This window comes from Westerdykella ornata (assembly GCF_010094085.1).
Source record: "Westerdykella ornata strain CBS 379.55 unplaced genomic scaffold EI97scaffold_28, whole genome shotgun sequence".
In the NCBI taxonomy this organism is placed as follows: domain Eukaryota; kingdom Fungi; phylum Ascomycota; class Dothideomycetes; order Pleosporales; family Sporormiaceae; genus Westerdykella; species Westerdykella ornata.
In genome coordinates, this window is record NW_022986878.1 from 24,110 (window position 1) to 46,932 (window position 22,823).

The 22,823-nt window shown below is 52.6% G+C and overlaps 8 protein-coding genes across 8 annotated transcripts; 4 read left to right on the top strand and 4 right to left on the bottom strand.

The window, feature by feature from the left end:
* The first annotated feature begins 605 nt into the window (after positions 1 to 605).
* EI97DRAFT_436148 (uncharacterized protein) lies at positions 606 to 1,365 on the top strand. The gene has a single exon (XM_033799030.1). The coding sequence runs from the start codon at positions 658 to 660 to the stop codon at positions 964 to 966; it is 309 nt and encodes a 102-aa protein (XP_033650809.1). The 5' UTR covers positions 606 to 657; the 3' UTR covers positions 967 to 1,365.
* Positions 1,366 to 1,495: 130 nt separating this feature from the next.
* Positions 1,496 to 3,870, bottom strand: EI97DRAFT_424526 (UV-endonuclease UvdE; the record flags this gene model as incomplete). The annotated part of the gene is made up of 2 exons (XM_033797139.1): positions 1,496 to 3,233; positions 3,301 to 3,870. The coding sequence occupies 2 exons, from the start codon at positions 3,868 to 3,870 to the stop codon at positions 1,587 to 1,589; spliced, it is 2,217 nt and encodes a 738-aa protein (XP_033650810.1). The 3' UTR covers positions 1,496 to 1,586.
* A 1,683-nt stretch (positions 3,871 to 5,553) lies between these two features.
* Positions 5,554 to 6,237, top strand: EI97DRAFT_436150 (uncharacterized protein; the record flags this gene model as incomplete). The annotated part of the gene is made up of 2 exons (XM_033799031.1): positions 5,554 to 5,889; positions 5,960 to 6,237. The coding sequence occupies one exon, from the start codon at positions 5,554 to 5,556 to the stop codon at positions 5,887 to 5,889; it is 336 nt and encodes a 111-aa protein (XP_033650811.1). The 3' UTR covers positions 5,960 to 6,237.
* A 1,089-nt stretch (positions 6,238 to 7,326) lies between these two features.
* On the bottom strand, positions 7,327 to 10,595 carry EI97DRAFT_469676 (uncharacterized protein). Its single transcript, XM_033801722.1, has one exon. It carries the CDS (start codon positions 10,237 to 10,239, stop codon positions 7,648 to 7,650), a length of 2,592 nt encoding a protein of 863 aa, XP_033650812.1. The 5' UTR covers positions 10,240 to 10,595; the 3' UTR covers positions 7,327 to 7,647.
* Positions 10,596 to 11,900: 1,305 nt separating this feature from the next.
* On the top strand, positions 11,901 to 12,313 carry EI97DRAFT_503558 (uncharacterized protein; the record flags this gene model as incomplete). Its single annotated transcript, XM_033802788.1, has 1 exon — positions 11,901 to 12,313. The coding sequence occupies exon 1, from the start codon at positions 11,948 to 11,950 to the stop codon at positions 12,311 to 12,313; it is 366 nt and encodes a 121-aa protein (XP_033650813.1). The 5' UTR covers positions 11,901 to 11,947.
* A 2,782-nt stretch (positions 12,314 to 15,095) lies between these two features.
* EI97DRAFT_436152 (uncharacterized protein) lies at positions 15,096 to 16,419 on the bottom strand. Its single transcript, XM_033799032.1, has 4 exons — positions 15,942 to 16,419; positions 15,629 to 15,838; positions 15,355 to 15,418; positions 15,096 to 15,302 (listed from the first exon to the last, which is right to left on the bottom strand). The coding sequence occupies exons 1-4, from the start codon at positions 16,087 to 16,089 to the stop codon at positions 15,236 to 15,238; spliced, it is 489 nt and encodes a 162-aa protein (XP_033650814.1). The 5' UTR covers positions 16,090 to 16,419; the 3' UTR covers positions 15,096 to 15,235.
* Positions 16,420 to 17,396: 977 nt separating this feature from the next.
* Positions 17,397 to 19,556, bottom strand: EI97DRAFT_461161 (uncharacterized protein; the record flags this gene model as incomplete). Its single annotated transcript, XM_033801173.1, has 5 exons — positions 17,397 to 18,488; positions 18,546 to 18,920; positions 18,966 to 19,037; positions 19,085 to 19,469; positions 19,519 to 19,556. The coding sequence occupies 5 exons, from the start codon at positions 19,554 to 19,556 to the stop codon at positions 17,397 to 17,399; spliced, it is 1,962 nt and encodes a 653-aa protein (XP_033650815.1).
* A 1,779-nt stretch (positions 19,557 to 21,335) lies between these two features.
* EI97DRAFT_383914 (short chain dehydrogenase/reductase family) lies at positions 21,336 to 22,261 on the top strand (the record flags this gene model as incomplete). The annotated part of the gene is made up of 2 exons (XM_033795937.1): positions 21,336 to 21,586; positions 21,637 to 22,261. The coding sequence occupies 2 exons, from the start codon at positions 21,336 to 21,338 to the stop codon at positions 22,259 to 22,261; spliced, it is 876 nt and encodes a 291-aa protein (XP_033650816.1).
* Positions 22,262 to 22,823: the final 562 nt, after the last annotated feature.

Here is a 22,823-nt window from a genome sequence, read left to right on the forward strand (position 1 = left end):
CCGTTTGTTATCCTGGCGGGATAGGGTTGGATCACTGAGCCTCAAATCCTCGCGGTCCTATGCCATCCTAAAGAGAACGACATAATTCCTCTGGGTCAAGGAGGAAAATGGTTTTGAGCAAATGGAATTGGGTTTGAATAGCAAGACACGGCGGAAAATGGGAAGAGAAGAGTGAATGTCCCCAGGCGGGTCCGGACACTGTTTCATTGCGGCGGATGCTACGCAGGATGCGCCCTATTTGAACATTTGTATGGACAATATATCACACGGTGTAGACACATGACGGCAAGATATTCTCTCTAACCATGTTATTACATCCGCAATGAGCCAGTGAATGACTTCGCTTTGTAGGTGAACAGGCAGTTGAACCCCCAACCTAAGCCTGAGACTCCCGTTGAGCGGCAGTTGACACAGTATTAACCCTTTAAACTGCTATCATCAGGATATAGCGCAAGAAACATGAGCATTGGGTGCGTGGTGGCTCAGTGATGTGCTTGAGCCAGCACCATCTTATATGCATCAAGCAGAACAGTATTCGGTAAGTTCTTTGAAATCTCCCAGCATGGGAGAGGTTTCCGTCGGATACAGAGTTTACGCAGCCCTATGTATGTTCTCTGTGATGGTCTCGAGTGTCACCGGAACTATCAAGCCATCAGGATGGGTCCCATTGCCTGCACTTGCATACTCGTGACGTTTTTCGTCCGAACGGTCCTCCCATCAACTGCTACTCACTGCAACCCTTGGGAAGCCAAACTCTCGAAGTCGAAACCATCTCTCATCCTGCAATCTCCGCATCCGATCCTAACCGCCCAAACCCGCATCATCCTCCAACTCGAGATGCTCACGACTCGTTACCCCAGGCTCCCCGCATTTTCAGCCACGGGCGCTAAACCCATCACCAAGAACCTAAACCCTCCCTATGCATTCCCTCCGCATTTCTATCTTAATAACAATTTCAACCCTTGAAGAAACAAGACAAGAAAGAAAACTTTTCACGCACCCATGCCGCCACGAATACGAGCCTCCCGACGCTATCGCCTTACTGCATATGTAGATTCCTAAACTATCCTACGGTAGGTATCGTAGAGAGCAGAGAACCCTGCCTGCACCACAGTTGCGGCTGCTTCATCCCCTGGAATCTTCTTTGCCAGCCATGGCGCACGCTATCTCTCACGGTGTCGCTTGTAGAATCGAGATTTGCGAGATTCACGGCTGGCTATGAGGGTGTGGCTGTGAGAGATGGACGCTAATGCAGGACCGGTGAGGTTGCCATTTTGGGATGGAGGCGGGAAAGACGTGGGATGGGATTTATAGAGGGGAGGAAATACGGAATGGTGAAATGGAGGGGCCGGGTGCCGTGTGCCACGCAGGAGAGGGATCTGATAGGAGCTCGGGCTTAACCGGTGAAAATGGAGACTGTTTGTTGAGGGTCGAGTGTGAAGGTGAAGTATGTTGTTTTGTTGAGGAACCAGACGTCGGCCCAGAAGGGAGGACAAACACTATGAACCATTGGGTATACTGATGCGCTAGTCAAGTGGTGCAATATTCGTTGGGCAGACAATCTGCGAAGCTGCCTATGTATTCTGTCACTCGCTATCCCCAGGCTCCTCCTTATAGCTAATTCTGGATACACGTCCAGATCTCTGCCTACTTGGTACGGGAGAAGCGCGCGGAGGAACGTTCCTCCTCGAGGCCTCATCCTCACCGTCATCCAAATCGCTCAAGGACGAGCTACTCTCCTCCGAAGGCGATTGCGTGGGCGCAGGCCTAGCAGCCGCCTTTCTTGACGGTGCCTTCTTCGTGGTGGGCGTTTTCTTCCCCGGAGTCCTCTTGACTGGAGTTTCTATTCCGGACTCTCTATTTGTCGAAATATCAGGGTCTTCGGCGACTGTAGCAGTGATCTTCCGCTTCTTCTGCGCCTGCGCAGTCACCCCCTCCTTATCTTCTTTCTTCTTGACCACGCGCTTTGGCGGCCGAAGCCAGTGATCCATACCAGGCGGCCAATAGACACGACGGTCGGGTCCACCCATACTGATGTCCTCGTCTGGTATCAAGGGCGGCGGCCGGTCTTCCTCCTCAACTTCTATTTCAAGTTTCTCATCCAAAGCTTCGATATCGTCTGTTATCGCCGCTTTCTTCTTCTTGCCGCTTTTCTTCGGCGCTTTCTTTCGCTTCGGTTTGAACGGCTTGTTCTCGTCCTGCCGCATGTGCGGAACGACATCGTTGAAGAGGTCGAATCCGGGGAGTTTGAAGGTGCGCATGAGTTCGAAGACGGCTTGTTCCTTGTCTTTGGCTTCAATCATGAGATCCATGTCGTTCGGGCACGGCGGGAGCGTCATGACACGCGCCGAGTGCTTTCTCCTCGCTCGAGCGGTGACGGCGTCCGGACATGGCTCGGAGTAGTGCATCTTCGGAGTGATGCCTTTCCTCCGCCATGTTTCGATGATGGCCGGAAAGAGCTTAACAATATCCTTCGTTCCCTCACGGATCCTGCTGGAGTCGAAGATGATGTTGTGATGGTGGAAGTCGAGGACCAAGGGGATGTTCAGTTCCTGACAGACAGGGAGAAGGTCGTGAACGGACCACGACACATCATCATTCTCCAAGACGAGGCGGCGTTTGATGGACGGCGACAGTCTCGCGTAGTTCTCGCGGAAACGGTCAAGGGTAGCAGCTTTGTCACCGAAGACGCCGCCGAGATGCAGAATCATCAGTGCGTCGCGATCTTGCTGCGGTGGCAGCTTCAGCAGCGAGAGCATCTCATCATGGTATTCCAAGTCACGGATCGCAGCGTCGATGACGGGTTTACGAGGAGAGCCAAGCTGCGTGAACTGGCCTGGATGTGTAGTCACCCTATGGCCTAGCTCCGCAACGACTTTCCCAGCCTCCGCCAGCGTTTCTGCCGCGAAAGGCTCCAGCCTGTATCCATATTCTGGATGGCTCGCAAACGGGAACATCTCACTGCTAAGCCTCATGAACTTGATTCCGAACTTGTCATTCCACCGCACCATCTTGATGATGTCGCGTGCATTGGCCAACCCTAATTCCTCCACATACCTCTGGCCCCTCGCATGGTCTGCGGGCTGCTCTTTATCCGGCCGATTCTTCGTCGCATGTTCTGGCTGTGACGGGTCCTTGAGAGGATGTCGGTGCTCCAGAATGCTTGCTATTCGGCAGGTCCGTGAACTGAAGACGGGCGGTGTAGCACTGCGAAGGTAGGTATTGAGACATGCCTGGAGAACGAAGGCATCTGATTAGCCCTCCGCTAGAATACGATGTAGCCAGCAGAGAGGAACATACATAGCCCAACCGCCCTTTCCAAGGAAGGGGCAGGAAACCGGAGTTCACCGGCGGCGGCCGGGACAAAGCTTCCTTGACCTCCTCCTCATCCTCGTCTTCCACCTTCAAGCCCTCATCCACTTCGGGGTCCGCCGTCACCCCCACGTCTTCCACCGGGTCAGCCGTCGTGACAGCGTCTTGAAGAAGTGCATTCGCAGATGGGTTGTCTGCAATCGCACTGTCCCCTATCGCACGCTCTATCGGAGACCCTTTCCTCTTGTTTTTAGTCCGGCGACGATGATCACCGGGTGCTCCCGTATTCACTGCGGCTTCGGAGAGCTTCTCCTTGGCTGCTGAGTTCCCCGCAGCACCATGTACTCCGCCCTCGCCACGGTCCGCAGACGCTGGTATGCCGTTTCGTATCCTCCCGGACGGATCTTCGGGATTGAATGTTGCAGCACCGACCGCGCGCGTTGACTGGCGTCGCGGTGTCTTGGAATCCTGGACTGCGCTGCTTTCACGCACAGTTGATGGTTGCTCTGTGGTGGAGGACTCGTAAACCGCGACGGTAGAGCGTCTGCGCTTGGCCATATCGTTGGCCGTCGGCGGAAAATGGGAGGGCGACGAATGGCGACCTCGAGTGACAGGTGAGCGTATCCGGATCGTTTTTCGGATTCGGCTAACAGCTGGAGTGCAGAACAAGCGAACAAAGCGTATCATCAATGCCCGATGGAGAGTTAAGTCGGACCGTCCAAGCTACGATGGAGGCCCCGGAGTTGCGAAGGGAGACGCATTGAGCGACTGCGCCTTCGTTGTCGCGCCATGATGGAGTGAAATGTTTGCGTTCCGCGACGGCGTTGATGTGTCAGTGATGATGACGACACAGTCATGATGGCATTATGGAGAATGGTGGTGGCGGATCGAGGCGGGTACGACTGTGAATGGACATTCCCATTTTTACCACTTTGGCATAGCGAACGGTCCCTGCCGAGGCTCCTAACCAGCGAACTTTTGCCACAGCAAGCTGTCAAACTGGTTTACGTACAAAGAATTTCTCCAGAAAAAAGAGTGTGGGGGTTTCTTCCATCTCGCATCGATGCCACAGCCACATTGTGCCACGAGCAGCACCTCTGATCCGATATGGCAATACAGCCGCGTTCATACTCCGGGTGTTATAGCCAAGCAACCCCCAGATCTTCCTATCCCTACCACCCAGCGGTGTGTTTTTCAAGGACCAGCATCCTGACATGAATTCAAGCCGCATGCTACAGCTGCGCTGCACTTTTAATTAGCCGTCCCGAGTCCAATCACAGGCGAGTCTCCGTTAGGGACTATCCGGACCATAGGACTTCTACCACGGTCAGGTCTGTTATCAAATGTGCACACGATTTAAGTCCTTCGAGTCCTGAGTTTTGGTATAGATCGCTAGAGGTTTTTTATCAAACCAGCACTGTTTTGTTGGTCTTCGCGCTGCAACCGCGACGGAACAGTGAATTGCTCCTCCGTAGCATGTGTCCTGTTCGCCAGACGACATTGTGCACACGGAGATTGAACTTTGCAGTCTAGCATCATGCGGGAATAATAACACGGATGCGTCTCGCATATACCAACGCTCGCACCGCCTATCAAAGAGCCTCCGGATGTCTGCGGCTCCAAAAAAGCCTCAGTGCTTTCAGGTACACTGCCAGCAAGCTATTAGCATGTGCTTGCTTGCGCCATATCGTGGTATCTTTCGCACATTATCTACAGGCCTGTGCGCTGCATGAAGATGTTGTCAGGCACGGAGTACGGACACTCCCGGATGCCTATCTATCTTCTAACTTCTCCCAAGCTGCAATTTCCTCTCCGGTCTACAGCATCAAAACAGACAATTGTCCCGACAGCACGATTGTCCAGCTGCAAAGCAGAGTCACCAAATGCATACACACAAGATAGCTCACGCGCCTACCAAAACTGCCTTGCCTTCCGCGCCTGCGACCCCCTCACTTGGACCGGCGTCAACCCCTCCCAAGGGATTCTATACCCCTTGGAACAATAGCCGGTGCAGGTACGGGGACGGAGTCAGTGCACAGGAACAGGAAAGGCACGAGCGATTTTGTACCTGTCAGTCGCTGAACATTGCTCTTATCAGATAATCCCAGCAATAGAAAGCTGCGTTGTCTCGTGGTGACCGTTACCAGTATTCCTATTGGCTCCGCAAATGTCCGCTGATCGCCAGTAACTTGGTAGAAAGATAGCCATCTCTCACAGGAGATTTGGCCTGGACTACCGAGTATGTGCGCTGCTTACAGCAGTGTACAGGCGCAATTCACACGTGTCTCCATGCGGCCGCATCATTCGCCCGCGCCGTGTGATTTGCTACACAAATGTACGAAGCTCAATACCAATCAACTAGCTTTCGTCTACCCCTCCGGTATTCCGATCTACATACAATGCTTCTTACTCTGTAATCCTCTAGCCAGGCTGATGAACCATCACCATCGCACAAGGCCGAACAATCCACCGGCGATTCCGAAACCACTTCTCGCACACAGTTTTGTGGCCTTGCCACCGCTCAGCCGTAAGGCTCAAATCAACCATTGTTTTTGTCAGAACTGTAATCCTTCATAGTGTGGGTTTTCTCCTTCAACCAATCACACCTTGTCCAACGCCCAACGCCCGGCTAACTGTGTGTGGAAAGGCTGCCTATACTGTGTACACTGCAGATCATCGCGATTGCGAGTTTGTCCATGTCTCTGTTCCCTAAGTTGACAGATGCTTGATGTTGTGAAACCTCACGTCTGCCGGAAAGCTGAAAGCCGGTTCTGGTTCTTGGAGAAATAACGGAGGGTAACAGAGGGGAAGTCAGATGGTGCGATGCACGAAGGTGGTGCGATCAGGCATCGGTGGTGGAGGGGAAATAGATCCATGAGTTGGTGATCGTAGAGATCGCACCTCCACCTTGCACACACAGAGAAGATGCAAATCCGCGTCCTGTGCACAGTAACTGGCCTGCCAGCCATGGTATAAACCGCTGCCTGTCTATCCCACCACCATCCATCTGCCTTGCATGACACTCCACTCAACGTCACACCCTTCCCGACAACCGGAGATCCCCCATCCCATTTAATATATCGAACACCATGTGCCCAGGCTCACACGCAGACCTACTCTGCACCAAACTGCATATACGCTGTCCCCAGACCCTAGACTAGGCATCCCGCTGGCTGTGCCTCCGGTAATATCAAATACCGTATGCATGCGTGGCTACGTAGGTATGCATGTCTGATGTAGTATGATAGCATGCGACCAGATGCACCCGTACTACCTGCTTGAAGATACGCCTTGGATGGATTTAGGTTCATGTTATGGGTAATGAGAATTATGGTCTCGCTGCTTGGAGGGAAGATTATGCTGTCGGTGAGAATACACTGTTAGCGCTCGCTGCGCACAGTGTCCAAAAAGACGACTCTATAGCTGACATCGATGGTTCCACACTTGTGCTTCCTGTCTTTCCTCAGCATGATGCCCCCGTCCCTCCATCTGTATCACCACTCACACCTCACACCACCCACCCGCTCGGCGAGCACAAAATCTGCAAGACCGTTGGCCTGGTGGACATGCGCGCCTGACAACTACCACGCCGCGAAGCACCAGAGTCAGGTTTTGTGCGCGCCTGCGTAGCTGAGTGTTCACATGCGCGCTACGGAGTGGTTATGGGGGATTCGGACGCAAGAAGAATAGGTGCGACGGTGACGGAGCTCTGTGATGGGCTTGTGAATGGATGACGTGCGCGTTGGGGAAGGGAAGTCGAGTGTGATGTTGAGTCTGACTGTACGGGCGTAGGCATGTGTGTGTGTTAAGGTGAAATTATTGTGAGGTGCAGTCAGATGATCGAGAAGCGGTGTATATGTATGAGGTTGTACAGTGTACTAGATTGTATGGCCGAAACTACAATTATGGCGGAGACAGAGATGGACGGTTGAGGAGTGAGTACGGAGGTATGGTCAGCAGCAATGGTCTCTTGCGCAAAAGTTCATGGAAAGAATATGCAGTGAGAGACTTCAACGACGCCATAATTCTGCCTTATCATTATTGTCATTTTCGATAGACAAATGACAGCACTGCCCATGTTCCGAAACAATACCCGACCCCACAAACATATGTACTCGAGGAGGGTTTGTACCAGTACCTGCATCCAATAGCATTTTTTCGCGAGGATTATGTACGTTGGTTCCCAGAACCATAGATGTGCGCGTGGGATATCTTCTTCGTAACCTATCGTAATTCGTGCTCAGAAACGCCAACACAGCAGCGCCCAGTTGGCCAATCAGGACCCTCCTTGCCTGAAATATCACATTGCACCCAGTGCTAGGTAGACCCCTTCCTTCATATCACAATGTACTCCCCGTCGACACGGTCCATGGCTCTACGCCAACGGAACGCCTGCTGCTGTGCACCGAATGGCCCATGGCCGGCCCCGCCGTTACTCTCCCCCTCATCGTAATCCTGCCACACCTTCTCCAACACTTCCAGGCCACTCAGGTTGTTGAAGAAGCCGCTCTCGCGCTGAATCTCAATGCATCTCTGTCGCACCGTGGCGCGGTGTCCTGGGTCCACGCACTCGGTGCCGATGATGAACAGTGGCCAGAGGAGGAACTTGTTCATGCAGCTCGCCACGCCAATCTGCGAGATGTGGTGAAGACCTTGTGCTACGAGCGCCTGGAAGTTGAATGCGCTGGATGGCGGAGTGGGTTCCGCTAGCCGCTCCGTATACAGAAGTGCTGCGTATCTAAAGCTTTCACTCATGTGCCGCAGCGACGATGCGTCCGTTTGGTTTCCGTCGTCTGCTGACGACACTGGTCCTCCGGCGGGCGGATCCATCTGCCAGGCTTGGAGGCGCGTGCGAATGTCATTCCACTCGATCCAAAACGCGGTCGGGCGGTGATCGGCCGGCGGTGTTGTTGGGGACACACGCTCGTTGATCAGACCGCCCCACCCGTTCCCGTCATAATGATCGAAGTTGAAGGAGTAGAAGTCTCTTGTTGGTCGCCTGGGCTTCGGTGATGCGCGGGGTGTCGTATCCTGTTCTCTTACGGCCCGGTTTTGGCTCATTAGATTGAGTCTACCGAGTCTTGCGATGAGTTTGAAGAGACGGCCTTCACAGCCAGAGAGATGCTCCAATGCGCCCAGGTTGGCAGTGAGGTTCGTCATGTCCAACGACTCGCCTTGGACTTCCGTCTCGCGGTCGTTGACCGCGCTGGTCATGACATCAAACCACGTAAAGAACAGCTCGATCCAACCAATGAATTGAGATTGCACGCTTCTATCGCGCATACTTAGTAGTTTCTGCACGCCCGCCAGTTGCGTCTTGAACTTCGCAAAACCCGAGTCGCAGACGTGGAAAAGACAGAGAATCAGAAGGGTCGCCAGGACGGAGTCGTCCTGAGCGCCGCCTGGGCGCGCCAACTTGCGGTTGAGCAGTGTCACGGAGGCGGCTTTGTAGTGTTTCTCCTCATCGGTTGGCTCGCCGTGCATCTCGCGCAATTCCTGCGTCGAGATGGCCTGGAAGGAGTGCTCTGGCAGATAACCATCATTCTCTGCCGTACTGACTCGCCTGCCTTGTAGGGCGTTCCGCATCCTCATGTTGTTTGTTGCCAGTGCGGCAATTGCGTTTTGCAGTCCTTCGTCTCTCATAGCCAGATGCATCACATGCATCCGGTAAGGGTTGGACGAGGGCTCGTCAAAAGCGACCAGTACCCGGCATATAAATCTGTCGTAGTAGTCCAGCAGGTATTGCATCCGCGGGGAAGGGGGCGAAGCGAGGATAAGACTCTGAGGAATGGCAGTAGTGAGCGCGAGTTCGTCTGAAGACAAGGGGCCTGAACCATTGGAAGACATACCCTCCGTTGGGAGATAGGAGAATCCTGACTGAGAGAACCCATTCGCACTCGAAGCCATCTCGCCTTCAATGAAGATCTCGGGAAATGTAGGTGGTCCCATGTTCTGTTGTGTGGAGCTGGCGTCGGACAGGTCCTGCACACTCTGGTCGGAGCTGATACTGGAGCTGAGGTCATCGGCCATTGGAAGTGTGCGCGGGATATCGTAAAACTGGAAGTTGTCTATGGAGCTCATAGGCGTCTGGTCGTGCCAGTTGATGGGTTGGAACTGAGGAAGGGATGAGTCTCCAAAAGGAAACTCATCATGAGGAGTAGGAGGGTATTCGCCAGGAGAGGGAAAGTCGCTATCGCTATGGGTACCGAGAGATGCTGAGGAAGTGGAGAGTCCCGTCTCGTCATATGGTGCATGAAGAGATGTATGCAATCGCTGTAAATGAAACCCTGGCTGTAGGTGGGGTCTCTTCAATTTGGATGTATGCGGATGAAATGCATCCACGTGGTCCCCATAACCAGGTCCCCCAAAGCCCATGGGAGCCCCAGTGGTGGGTGAAGGAATGGGAATGGGGCTCGTGGGACCGAAATAATTGTACTCATGCGGTCCAGAATATAATGTAGGGCTTGTTGGGCTGATAGGAGAAGTCACGCCGAAATCGACGCTGTGTCGGGTCTCCAATTTGGTTGGACCCTGAGTTGTAGGCGTCGCCGTCGACGACGACGCAGTTGAGCTCTGGGATTTTGTTTCTTGCCTCGCAGTGCTGCTGGTCTGCGTCGGTGATTTGGGCACGGGGAGTGACATGCCTCGAAGCTTTCCGCGACTGGCAACTCCCACGCCCCACGTCAGTGTAGTGCGATAGCCGGTACAATCTTTCCCCAGTTCGATGCACTGCCCGCAGTATGGTCGCCGTCGATCGCACTTGATCTGCCGTTTCCTACATGCAAAACAGTCCTCACTTGCCCCAGTTGCCGGCGCTCTTCTCCTTCGTTTCCGTGGAGCCGCGGCATTGTTCGTGGCGGTGGCAGCGGCTGCGGTGCTGTTCTCTGGTTTCTGGGCCTCAGTGTGTTGGGTTGAGGGTGACGACATGGCGATGGCAAACAATAGGTATGTGTAAGTGGACAAGGCTGTCAACAGAGTAGCATCTGCAGGCGGAGGAATAACGAGTACAGTATGCGTGAAATGGATAAACAAAGTGATGACGGGGGGGTAACGCTCAATGAAGGAGGGGAGACCTCTAGTATGTGGGTATTATTTAGATATAGGGACCCTTGGTCTCCGTGCGTGATAAGATCAGGATTCATGCCGTGGGGAGTGAAGGATGGAGGTGCCAAGGGGTTGCATTCGATTTGCCGCGGCAGGATGCACGCTAGGATATCAAAAAGGCGAAGATGGTCATCCTGAGATGTGTACTGGGGGTAAGGAGGGTGATGATGCGGGAGATTTGACAGCATGCCATGGCCGCGCTGCATGGGAGGAGAAGCGGACGGATCAAATCTTCTGGCTATGGCGAGCAGGAGAGCCCCGAGCAGGCACCCCACATACAGCGGCGAGTTGCCCATGAGCTTGAGGGTTACATCGCCTTCGCTTCCCTACTGTGCACACCCTGGAGGTGTTGGATCACTTGGATGCATGCCCTTCGGAGCACTTTTGAAAAAGGCGAGGGCAAGACGGAGGGCTTGCACGCCACGACCGATGGGGCCAATTGGGAGACCATCAGGCACTGATGGCGCTGCTTGCTTGCGGGCGCTTGCCTCGGTGGACACAACGTTGTCAGCCATACACAACGTCTGCCGGGCTGGCAGCCGTGGACCTGATCGAGTCCGCTGCGGGAGGGGGATCCCTGAGGTACTGGGGGGTCTGCTCTGTGCGGGTGTGGCTCGCGTTGGCACATTTGCTCTCCAGGCATTTCGCACGAATGGCAGCACGTAGCTTGCCAGCGGCGTTGACCGACAAAGGATAAGCGTTGGGCATCGTCGTGTGCGGCGCCTGGCGATGGAAGCCGTTTGGACGCTGCAACGAAGGCTGATCGAACAACCACCATCGAGTGAGAGGCGGTGACCACCTTGGGGCACCGCCGCCAAGGGGGCCGCGGGAAGATGAAGGACGTCAATCGTTCGCCTTCCCCTTCATCTCGCTCGAGCTAAACCTGGTGGCCACCTTTGGCCTGCGGGAAGAGAAACAGTCTCCATGAAAAGGGGTTCGGGGAGCGCGAATAGGAGTCGGTACCCTATCACAAGGGCCCATCTCCCACAGCGCAACAGGCCGTTGGCGAGGAGAGGCGCGAGAGAGAAACCACTCCTGATGGATGACGGCGGCGATGAGCGGAGGAGGCCGAGGAGCCATGGGAGAGAAGGTCCGGGGTGGAGGGGAACGGGGAAGGGACCGCTGGTCGTTCCACGCTTTCACACGGACCACAACACCTCCAGCATGGAACAGACCTCCGGAGTGCAGTTCTTGGATCCGCTCTGCTGGAATTTTCCTTGATAACGAGCGACGGGAGGAAAGATATGATGACCATCGTCATCCTCCTCCACCATGACGAACCCCCACGAGCCTCCGTCAGGCGCATTTCGAGTCTTGAAAATTGACCAACACCAGCAGTCCGCAGCTCTCCCTCCATCCTCGAGCCCATCCTACGAGTACAAGTAAGACAACATCATTCTAGCGTTCACGAGCCGTTGAGACGAAGATCGCTGGTCACGCAGCCAATCCCTGGCTGTTCGTTGCAGCTTGCCCAGCTTTCCAGCGCTCGCCTCGTGTCGAACTCCTCTTCAGCGCCCAGGTGATTGCATGCATGGCGGGCGCATCGCCACGCAGACATCCATGGGGTGCTGCTGTCTCCCGTCGTGCCCCTTGTATCACCGCCGCAGCCACTCCGGGCGGCGTGCCTCCTGGGAGACCGAGGAACCATTCCGCTTCGGAATTGCATGTGAGGCTAACTAAGACACGCATCGGCGACAGGTACCACTTCGGCACGCTGTCAGTGCGGAGTAGTGCAGCCACCAAATCATCAGTTAGCATTACCAAACCGCCGTCCGCCTTCTTTGCCAACATGACGGCCATCTCGAGCCTTGAAGTGCGGCTCTGGAGTGATTATGAAGCGGTACAAAGGGGATTGTACAGTTTTGAGAGGGTACCTGGAGTCTTGGACAAGGTTTAAGCGTTAAACGATATTCCAAATGCTTGCCCCCGGGGTGCCGAAACGTAAAATTTGCGGGGTAGACATTCATCCATCGATGATCCGGGGTGTAGATCTCCAACACAACAGAACGTCTGTTCCGAGGAGCTACAAGTCAGCCTTGACTTGATGATCGAAAATTATTTTCGTCCGCTGGCTCCGGGCACATCACCAATGACGGCATTCGTTGATGCGAATGAATAGATCTAAGGCATGACTCCATAGCCAGTTGTCCTTGGCTCTATTCACCCATCTTACTGAAGAAGAGCCTCCAGAGATCCTCCGGGTGCCAGGAACAGAAAGCTGTCATACGACCGCCGAGTAACTCAAACAAGGAATTCAACTCCTCTGAGTCTAGACGACAATCGGCCATCTTCAGGATCGTGAGCCCCTGACGCTCTCTGGCCTGTGGGCGAATGTTTGAAACATCCCTTACCATTTTACCGGAGTCCAGCAACACAGCTTCGTCGCGGAAGATAACGCTTGCGCATCCGGTGATTTCAGTATTCGCCAGGACCACTTGGCATGGACCTCGAAATGGCATGTGAAATCTTGGATAATACCGGTAGGTGAGCATTTTATTCAGCGCCGTTGCGATTCATCAATACCCGACTCGAGTCCTGGACTTTACCTCTCCAGCATTCCTTAACCGTACAGCTCTTTCTTTTGAAAATCGTGGGGTTCAGTTCTCCCACCTGATGGCTTCCCGCCGGGTGTGCTAGTCTCAAGTTCGTACACCTGGGCAAGACGTACCGTTGCAACAAGACCGCACCACACTAAAAGGTCGGCTGGGGAAAAGGCGGTCAAAAACCTCACCACTAATTTATGAACCAATTGATGCAAAGTTGATGTCTCAGTTGATCTAAGAGCTAGATGATTAGTGGCTCGGCACCAACAGTTTCTCCATCACGTGTTCACTCTGGTGCGCAGGTGGAAATGACATTTATCCAATCACTTCGTGATCTCATCATCTTTTCGATCTCAACGGTAATCCCACCCAGCGAGTCATTCACGATCACAGTCCCCAGCATAGCGCGACGCTACTGTGCCCCATTGTTCCCTCCAAAGTATAAGCACTTCCCCGGCACAATGTAAGCAGCGTGTTGCTCGACAAGCGCCGCTCGAATGTCAGCGCGGTTGGCCTGGTAATAAAACAGCGGCGCCCTCCGGCATTCTAGGAGCCGTCGCCCTGCAGAATTTATGTGGGGAACTTCGAGTGGAGTGCATGGTCGCCGACCTCTTCTGCAGTAAATCTTGGGGCTCTGATGGAGCTACGCTTGTAGGAAAGTCAAGTAGATGGAACGGAGATATAGAATCAGGCGAATTGTGTGCAAGCCGGGCTTGATGAGGCTGCCGGAAGCAAAAATGGCGTGGAGAATTACCGACGAAACTCTGTACAGTGAGTAGTCTCACAGAATCTCTCGAGCTTGGCGGCAAAATTTCACAAATGTCTCGAGGGGCAAGAGCAATTGCCTAGCCGTTATCTTCAAGTTGCCGTATACGCACATATGATAATCCTTTACAGCGATGGTTTCACATTGAAATATAATTTCTTTCTTTTACCTTTGCTCAATGACGCCGAAGCGCATCAGGGACATGCCCTTGCCGATCAGCAATCGAAAATGACAATTGAACACTCCGATTCTCTTCATGATCAGGTAGTGAATGCGATTTGGGCGTTGTCCGTCATACTAAGCGCATCCTGGCGGCTTTGGAAAGGGGAAGAGTCACTTACGTCAGTGACCTATCTATCACTCATTTACAGGAGAAAGGGAAGGACAACGAGCAGAGACGATATTGCATTGAAAGTATTCATATGCAGCAAATTCGCAGCGTTATTTCGGACATCCGCGCCAATGACCACACTCATGAATGTCTATCTCCTCGGGAGACCACAACAGTGGCTCAGAGATCACCGGTGGAAAGGGCGAAATGCAAGGGCTCACGCCAACGACTTCGTCAGTAATAATGTATCATATTCGCCAACCCTTTAGCACTGCGTCAGGTATATACCATCAGCGTCACGGCAGGCCTGAAAGACTCAATCTGAATCGGATACGAAGATTTATTGAGGATTATATCCACCAGCTTGCAGAGTTCGATTAGGTCAATGAGCTCGAAAGGGGCTTGAATATCGTGATACAATTGGTTTCTGTTTCTTCTCTCGTGCGCCTCGCGTTCGTATACTTTCATCCCCAACGTAGCCGTATCACTGAGCCTATCAGCGGAAAAAATCCGCAGTTTGACCCTTTTTCGCTCCGTAGCCTTAAAGTATACAGCCATATACATTATTTATAATTATCTCCCGGGACCTCAATTTTTATAGGTGCGTTTATATCGCACTTTTTATACAATTTACTGAACCATCGCAAGGCGACGATGCGCCTATCAGGCCTCCATAAGACCTGACTTTGTACCCGCACTAGAACCTTTCAAAAGCTCCTTAATCACTTATCCATAAGATTGCCGAATTGGTACAGCCGATCGGTCAGGGAATCGCTCGTTACCAAGCCCCAAGACCCCGCCCATTTCAAGGGAACAAAGATAAGTTTGGACACAATAGGAAAAATTAGCGCAACATCTCGCTATATGGGGTTCCTCTCAACCAGCAGATTGTTTCGGGTGTGTGGAGGCTGGAACGATAGGAAGAGTTCCCTCCACCTCAGTCACTTGCGTTCGATAAACAGGGGCGATTTCGTGAAATTGGTTGTTATTCCGCTTGTATTCACCGCACAAATTGAACACTTCAGTGGAAGAAATGTGTCCCAAAGGTCGCACATTGTCGAATGAGCTCTGAACTCCAAGTCTCCATACCGGTCTGTTATTCGCGTGCCACGGTTCGGCGAATCTCAACCCTGTTCCAACATCCATTGCCATATGCACATAAAGTCGTTTCGCAACAGCCTAACACAAGCATGGGAGATGAATCGTCTGGTAATTACTGCAGGATCGTCCACTTGGTGTTTGGCTCCTGAATTCCTTGGTTAATCTTTCGGCTCTCGGGTATTTGACAATTCACTTACCCAGTTTGCAAGTAGAGGTCGTAGTAGCCCGAATCGGTGGATTTGCATACCAGCCAGTTCAACTCTAGTAAAGGGGTTTCAGTTAGCACACTCTTCAAGACTCCAGGGAACGCCCAGCGTCAGTAAGTACCCAATTATAGGGAGCTTTAGCAATTTTGGCGTCCTCTATCTTCTTCCTGGCGGAGCTGCCTCTCTTCCTCGGTTGCCTCCACTTTTTCAACACCTATCAGTCCACCAACGGCCCATACTAGAATAGAAGAGAAATTATACTCACGTCTGCCAAAACTGCTCCCCTGCGTCGTAATGATTGTGTCCCCCTCCAACCCCCAAGCCGTCGTCTCGCCCGTCGGTCCGAAAACGACAGGCTTATAACTCGTGCTCGCAGATACGATATTCAGGTACTGACTGGTTTTCTTGCTCTGGATGGTCGACCCGATGGTGAATTCTTCGGCAGAGGCTTCAGGGCCGAGGACGGGTATGGTTTCTATGGTGGGGGAGAGGGCGTTAGCAGTTCGCGGTCACTGATTTGCAGCATGAGGGTGTAGAAAAATGACGATGTTGGAATAAACCGGGGAACTTGAACGCACGGTTTTTCGCATTTGCTTGAAGGTAGAGATGGTAGATGGGATCTCGCACGCCGCGGATCTTGCCGACGGTCGCTGCGGCGGCGTTGATCACTGGTGCACTGAGGGCACTGGGGAGGAGAAATAGAGCGGGCAGGAAGTAGGGAAGCATATTAGGTGGTTGATTCTCTGTTGCCGATGGAAAATGGTTGTCGATGGAATGCTGCCCAGGGTGGATGTTTGATGGGCGCAAGAGCGTTCCCGGCAGGCCTATATATACGATCGGCATGGTGTAGATCTGCCTTGTTCTTGGAGGGCAATATATAATATAGATGGATCGTGGGAAAGACCCTGTATCTCGTTTATCCGCTGTACGCGCAAATCGGAGTGCCTCTCTAATTGCTCTCACGAACGAACTTATTATACTTTTGCCAGCAATGGAATGAAAATAAGTTGGCGGGTTCGTGGGATACTTCACATTGGCAAGGCCATGCGAAGCATGCCCGGTTGCTGTTGGAACAAGGTACGGTTGTCCGGATTAATGGTGTGGGGTGCAGGTTGTCATGGGCCGGGGTCCAAATGAATGTGAAGTGGAGAAAGCTCATCATGAGATATCTTATGGTCCCAAACAGTCGGAGCTTTGATCCGTATATATCTACGATGCTGGGACGTGGCAATCTTTCCATAAAGGACAAATGTACGGAACGGCACGGAAGCAAAGTTCATGGACTAAGTGAATTCCCAGCCTTGTGATCCTACTTCAACCGCTCATTCTAGCTATTTGAATTCCCTCCCATGGCACAAACTCAGATGTCTGGAAGTGGCTGGTACCCAAGTATATAAAACACAAACGCCTCAGCGGAGGACGGCCAGTCCAGTTGGAAAAGGGATTATGGTGGAATGCGCATCACCGACGGGAAGGAAAACGTGGAACTGATCTTGGTACAGAAATTCTCGTAACAATCATCATCTCCTGAATATAGGGCGAAGGTTCGACAAAAAATTTGGAAACGGCGCATTGGCGTTGCCCCGTCGAACTCAGTCGTGACACACTGGATGGACGTCCATCAAGCCATCAGCACGATAGATCTCATTCTTCGAAGTATCGACCGCTTAGCAGAAGGGATGCATCGCTAGCAAACCTTTGAAGGTCACCATGTTCACCTAGTGTTTCAGCGTCGATGGCTAGGGTGTAGGATTCTGACATATCTGCTTGATGCTCGACCATGTCCGCCGAAGACAAGAACATTCATCAGCAGCCAGTGGTTCGAGGGAAATGGGACGTATGCAGGCGCAACGGGGATTTCGGAGATTAGGTTGTGGAGTATAATCACACGGTAATTGCGAGTATAGAACGTGAGAAAGCGAACACATCTCTGACATTTCCCATCTTGCAGATTCTTACCGAAACGACGACGGTTTAACAATTATCCATGAAGAAGGCCTTCTTTGTGCCATAACCCTTTACCAGAAGGTACCTCATCCATCCCCGTACCGCCGTCCATCAGCTAGATCATACCCTCCGACTACAGGAGGGGGACTATGCATGGGTGGCGGCAAGCTCACAGGACCCAGCGCATACTGTTCTGACGGCGGGTAATACGCTGTTTCCGCCGTCAACGGCTGTGCATCCTCACGTATACTCCAAGCTGCGGATTTGCGGTGGTCAGGCACCAGAGGGTCGTGTGGGACGTCGTGGTCTCCGTCATGTTTCTCGTGGTGATGGCTGTCGCTGTACTCCAGCGCGTAGGGCTGTCCACTCGATTTCAATCGCCAGTTGCAGAAGGCAGCGCTGATCCTGTCGAAGAAAAGAACCAGGAAGAGGAGAGCGAGGCAAGTCGGTAGTACGCCGGGGGAGGCGATGAAGCTGTACAGTGCGGTTTCGCTGACCATGATAATGAGGAGAATGGCACCGATTGCCAGAGCCAGCAGTCGTGCGATGACGGATACGAAGTCGAACAGGTCGACCTTGTGGCGGCGGATAAGGAACAAAAAGGCAATCGAGCATGCCATGAGGATGCAGAAGCTGGACCAGTAGTATGCGTATACGACTTTGAAGCTGTGGATCGCGATCACGGCCGCGGGTGTGGTTTTCAGCTTGTCCATGGGAATCTTGATACCCAATCCTGCATACAAACCGGTAGTGACCCAATACACCCACTCGACAAATTCTACCGGGGGCTCGTCCGGATTTTCGATATAGAACTGGGCATTCTCCGGCGAACATATGCCGGTGGCATTGCCTGCCGCATAGATGGCCATTGCTGCCCTCGCGGTGACGCCAACGGTCTCTAGTTTGTATTCAAATTTGAAGGATTCCGTGATAGCCATGAAAGTGTCTCGTAAAGCAGCGCCGTCCAGATGTTCCACAAGGCAGTGGAGCTCGTATGCTCTCTCGAGGTTTTCGTAGTGCTTCAAGACGTATCGCGCGAGCGATACTTGCTGAGCTCCTTCCACCACACCCACGATGGCTAGCTGGAAAGGAAAATGGAGGAGCGACCAAATCTGCTGTCGGATTGTGCCGTAGTGTCCATGGGGGAAGTTGTCGAAATAGAGGGCCCACAGCAGAACCTAGATCCCACAGTGTTAGACAAGCTCCGTGACGGAAAGGTTAACGTAGACCCGTACCAGGAGAGCAATGATACACATGACAGACAAGCACCCCTCTACATCTAAGCCGTCTTTGCCCATGAGCCTGGAGACGGTCTTGGTCACTCCAATAGCACCTTCTCCAATCACAATGAGCGTCAGGAGGCTCATGCGTTCCATCAGGTGGGTCTTCTTGAAACTCAACATTCTCCAGTTACACGAAATTGCAATCACAGCGATCGACTCAAACAGCATTACGATATACCAAACCACGTAGATGCGCGGGTGTCCTTCCTCCTCTTTCCGGAACGCCGGGGTCATGGCTCCAAAAATGGCCGCGCAGACGCAATAGATGAGTATCATTAGACCGAGAGGAAGGAACAGTTTGGAGTAGCGCGCGCGAGCGGTATAGAACTGGAAATGTCAGGAAGAATCTCTCTAGACTGTAATTATACTAACCAGAACGACAACATATTGCACAGCGAGTAACGCTCTGCTTATGACCAAGGTGTAGCACAATATGCGAAAGTTCTGAAAGGCGTAAGAGAATACTCCTTCAAAACAAAAGCCACACTGACAGTATTGCTCCCCTTAGAAGTTCCGGGATTGAAATTGGAGCCGACTAGAGCCAATCCGACGAAGACTATGAACTGTACTGTCTTGCAGACACGCTCGTATAGGGAATCTCGGGCGAAGCGCACATCGTGCAGTGTTACTTGGAACCAGCAGGACCAGAGGATGCCGAAGAAGCCAATGTAGGCGAGGAGGTATTTCGAGTCCGTGACAGAGTGGTAGGTAGTAAATGTTGCGAGGTTTGCTACGAAGAAGAGATCAAAGAAGAGCTCCACGGTGTTGGCCTCGTGTCTTTGCGAAAAGACGAGGTGTTCATGATCAGCGCCGGTTAATGGAGATTCGATGATGGGAACCGTTTTATGTAATCTTTTCAGGTGCTTCTCGGCGTCCCTTCAAAGACGGTCAGACAGGTCATAGAATCACTATTGAGATTACTTACACATCCCGTTTCCGACTGGCATGGAGTGTGATGCCCATTTGAAATGCGCCTCAGAGGGAAGTCCGCCGAGGGACCGGCCAAAATGTCAGGGAAGAAAGATCTGAAGAGTGCTTGTATCGAAACGCAGCGTGGAGGGATGCCATTGCTTATGAGCAACCAACATAATTTCAGCCCCAACTCACAACTGTCAGCGCAGCGCTGTGGCTGTACAGCACCGCGATGCCCTTTGCGGACTTGGAAAAAAGCCAAGCGAATAAAAGCTTCGCAGCCAAGGTAAGGCGGTGGTGTCAAGCCTTCGAACGCTGGCCTTAGACCACAGGGCAACAGCCACAACAAGAAAGTGGTATGACAGTTGGGGCTCTGCGAGATGGCGATTGGGCGGAGAGTTTGCTTATTCTGAGTCGAGGGAGTTTGCGGCTGGGTACCCCAGTTTGTTGGATGACAATTCGGACAGCTGCGTCGTTGGACGAACCTACCGGTAGCTGGACGTGGCTTTGAGGGGAGCTGAGTGCCCTTCGCACACCTAACAAAGTTCTGGACTCTGGAATTCCCAAGATATTGGATGCGATGCCAGGCTGAGGGCCGGGAGCTAAACAAAGCGACCCGAGGGGCTGGCTGAGAAGAAGAGACTCGGTGGATTTTATGGGACCGTGACAGCAATCGTCTTCTACTTGCACGGGTCTCGCTTGGTGTGTAAGGAATACTGTGAATGTCAGGCGGTCTCGTCACACAACGACTTTCTGGTGAAGAACAGCTTGAGCACATATTGCAACCGGTGAACAGCAAGTCTACGGAGGAGGGAAAGCTGGATCGAGTTGTCATCTATTTATAGTCCGCATCAAGCGATTCACGCCATGCACTAGGGCCGATGAGGCTTCCCCAGCCTTGCTTGGCATTTGAAACCTTCACCAGCTATGTTATACTTGTGGAGACCTCTTCATGTTTCTGTATAGTACCGAGCATCTTGTTGATCTTTCTCGTTCATGCGTTCAACAAGATGAGCATCCTTTACTTAGCGCTCGAAAGGGATCGGTTCACATGGAGGGTCTGCGCGAACACGGCCCCGGAAAATGGATATGGACTATGGTAGCGGGCCAGCGCAACGGCCATTGCGTTACTGGCTTTTCTCTTGGGGGTCTCTCAAGTACTGTGTAATAGTCCCCTTGCGCAAAGGCTGCGAAGACTCCCCATCAGTCGATTATTGGTCGCACGATGTGCGAATTCCATCTGTGTGTTGCTGTGTCGCTGACTAAGCATTTGCTGCGTCCCTCAAGCCTCATCAAACTTCTGGGTGGATGTTCCTGGTTCATCGACATACTTGGCCATCTGCTCTCCCGACGCCAATCTTGAGTCCTATTCGAACGTTAGCAGATTCGCATAATAGTTGAATACTGTGGTAAACTGCTAACTTGTAGACGCCACTTGTTCGGGCGACATGCACGTAGCTATGATGCAATCGTTTGTTGATCAACGGGTCCCTGAGAGGGTTTCACTGACTGCTATACGAATCAATACTTACTGTTAGTTACGTTCCCGCACGGTTTCTGTACGATTGACGGCATCGATCGAAAACGATGGTCTTCCCAAGAGCGTCACCCCTCGATCTTACCCGCTCTCTGCGGCCTCGAGTACTGTTACAAACCATTCACGGTGACGTCAGTTCTCGTCACGCAGCTTCACTTACCCCAATCGCCTCTTATATGACGGCCACTCACCACACTCTTCCCCTACATTCTCCCAATACACCACAGACCGCACGAAAGCGAGTACAACTATTGCAAAACCAGCTCCCCGCCCTCTCTCGAAGCATTCACGACATGTCGAATAACAACGCCGAGCTGGAGCTCAGCAAGGTCTTCAATGTGAAGGATAAGGTGGCCTTGGTCACCGGCGGTGGCTCAGGTATCGGCTTGATGATCACCCAGACACTTGCAGTCAACGGTGCGAAGGTGTACATTGTGGGGAGGACGAAGGAGAAGCTTAATAGGGTGGTCGAGGTATACAGCAAGGGCATTCCAGGCCAGATCATCCCAATTGTCGGCGATGTCTCTAGCAAGGAGGGGGTGCAGTAAGTCTGGACTGTCTTGACTGACCTTTTGCAATGACTGACTCTGGTAGGAACATCCTCAAGGAGGTCGAGTCTCGCGAGAAATACCTGGATATCTTGGTAAACAATGCCGGAATTGCCGCACCAAAGGCCGATACTTCCGGTGAAAAGGCTCCCGAGGAGGCGGTTGACCAGTTCTTCAACTCCACGACGGTGGATCAATGGACGGAGGTGTACGCAACGAACGTTGTGGGTCCCTTCATGATGGCCACGGCGTTCCTGCCGCTACTTGCCAAATCTACAGAGGCGCAGCACGGATGGTCTGCCACCGTCGTCAACATTACCAGTATCTCGGGCACCATCCGCATCTCACAGGGCCACTTCTCGTACAATGCCAGCAAAGGAGCTGCTGTCCATCTCAACAAGTTGTTGGCTGCGGAGATTGCGAAGGCTGGCATCAAGGTCCGCGTCAACGCAATTGCTCCTGGCGTCTTCCCGAGTGAAATGACCACGCAAGAGAGCGACGACAAGCAGAAGAGTCAGATGCCGAAGGAAAAGAAAGAGATGCTACCAAGCCAGCGCCCAGGGAAAGACACAGACATGGCCGCCGCTATCCTCTTCACCGTTTGTTGCCAGTATCTGAATGGTCAAAACATTAACGTTGATGGAGGATACCTCATCCAGGCGGGTACGTAAAGAGGTACCGGGCCACGTGTGTACTGATTGCTTCGCGTCATCCTGGGCTCCTCAGCCTGAACAGCAACAGTAGAACTCGGCTGCTGCCATGATACTTCGGACATATTGTATTACGACTGAGATGATAGCAAACTAATGACAATCACGTTCATGACCCCGTCCGATCTTCAGTTGTGCTTGTTTACGTCACTTTCTCTCTCCATTTTCAAATCCAAATATAACTCGGCAATGAGCATGGGGATACAATATTCGGTACATATCTGCATTGGCTACCCCACAGCTGAATCAGGGCTTCGCAGTGATTGGCCCACTTTTTGAACCTTGCAGCCCCTTTACTTAGCTTTTTTTCTCTCGCGCGCTTCCATAATCATTTTATTCGACGGTCCCACAAACGATGAACTGGGAAACATTTGGATTGGTCGCGTTTACGACCTCATCCGAGGTCAGCTCGGCCAGTGAATAGCCCGGATCGCTCGGAACTGCCCCGTATGCGCTCTGCCTTCCGAGACCCTGGGGCCTGAGTCCCCTTGCCAACATCGGCCGACAACCAACTTCTGGAAAC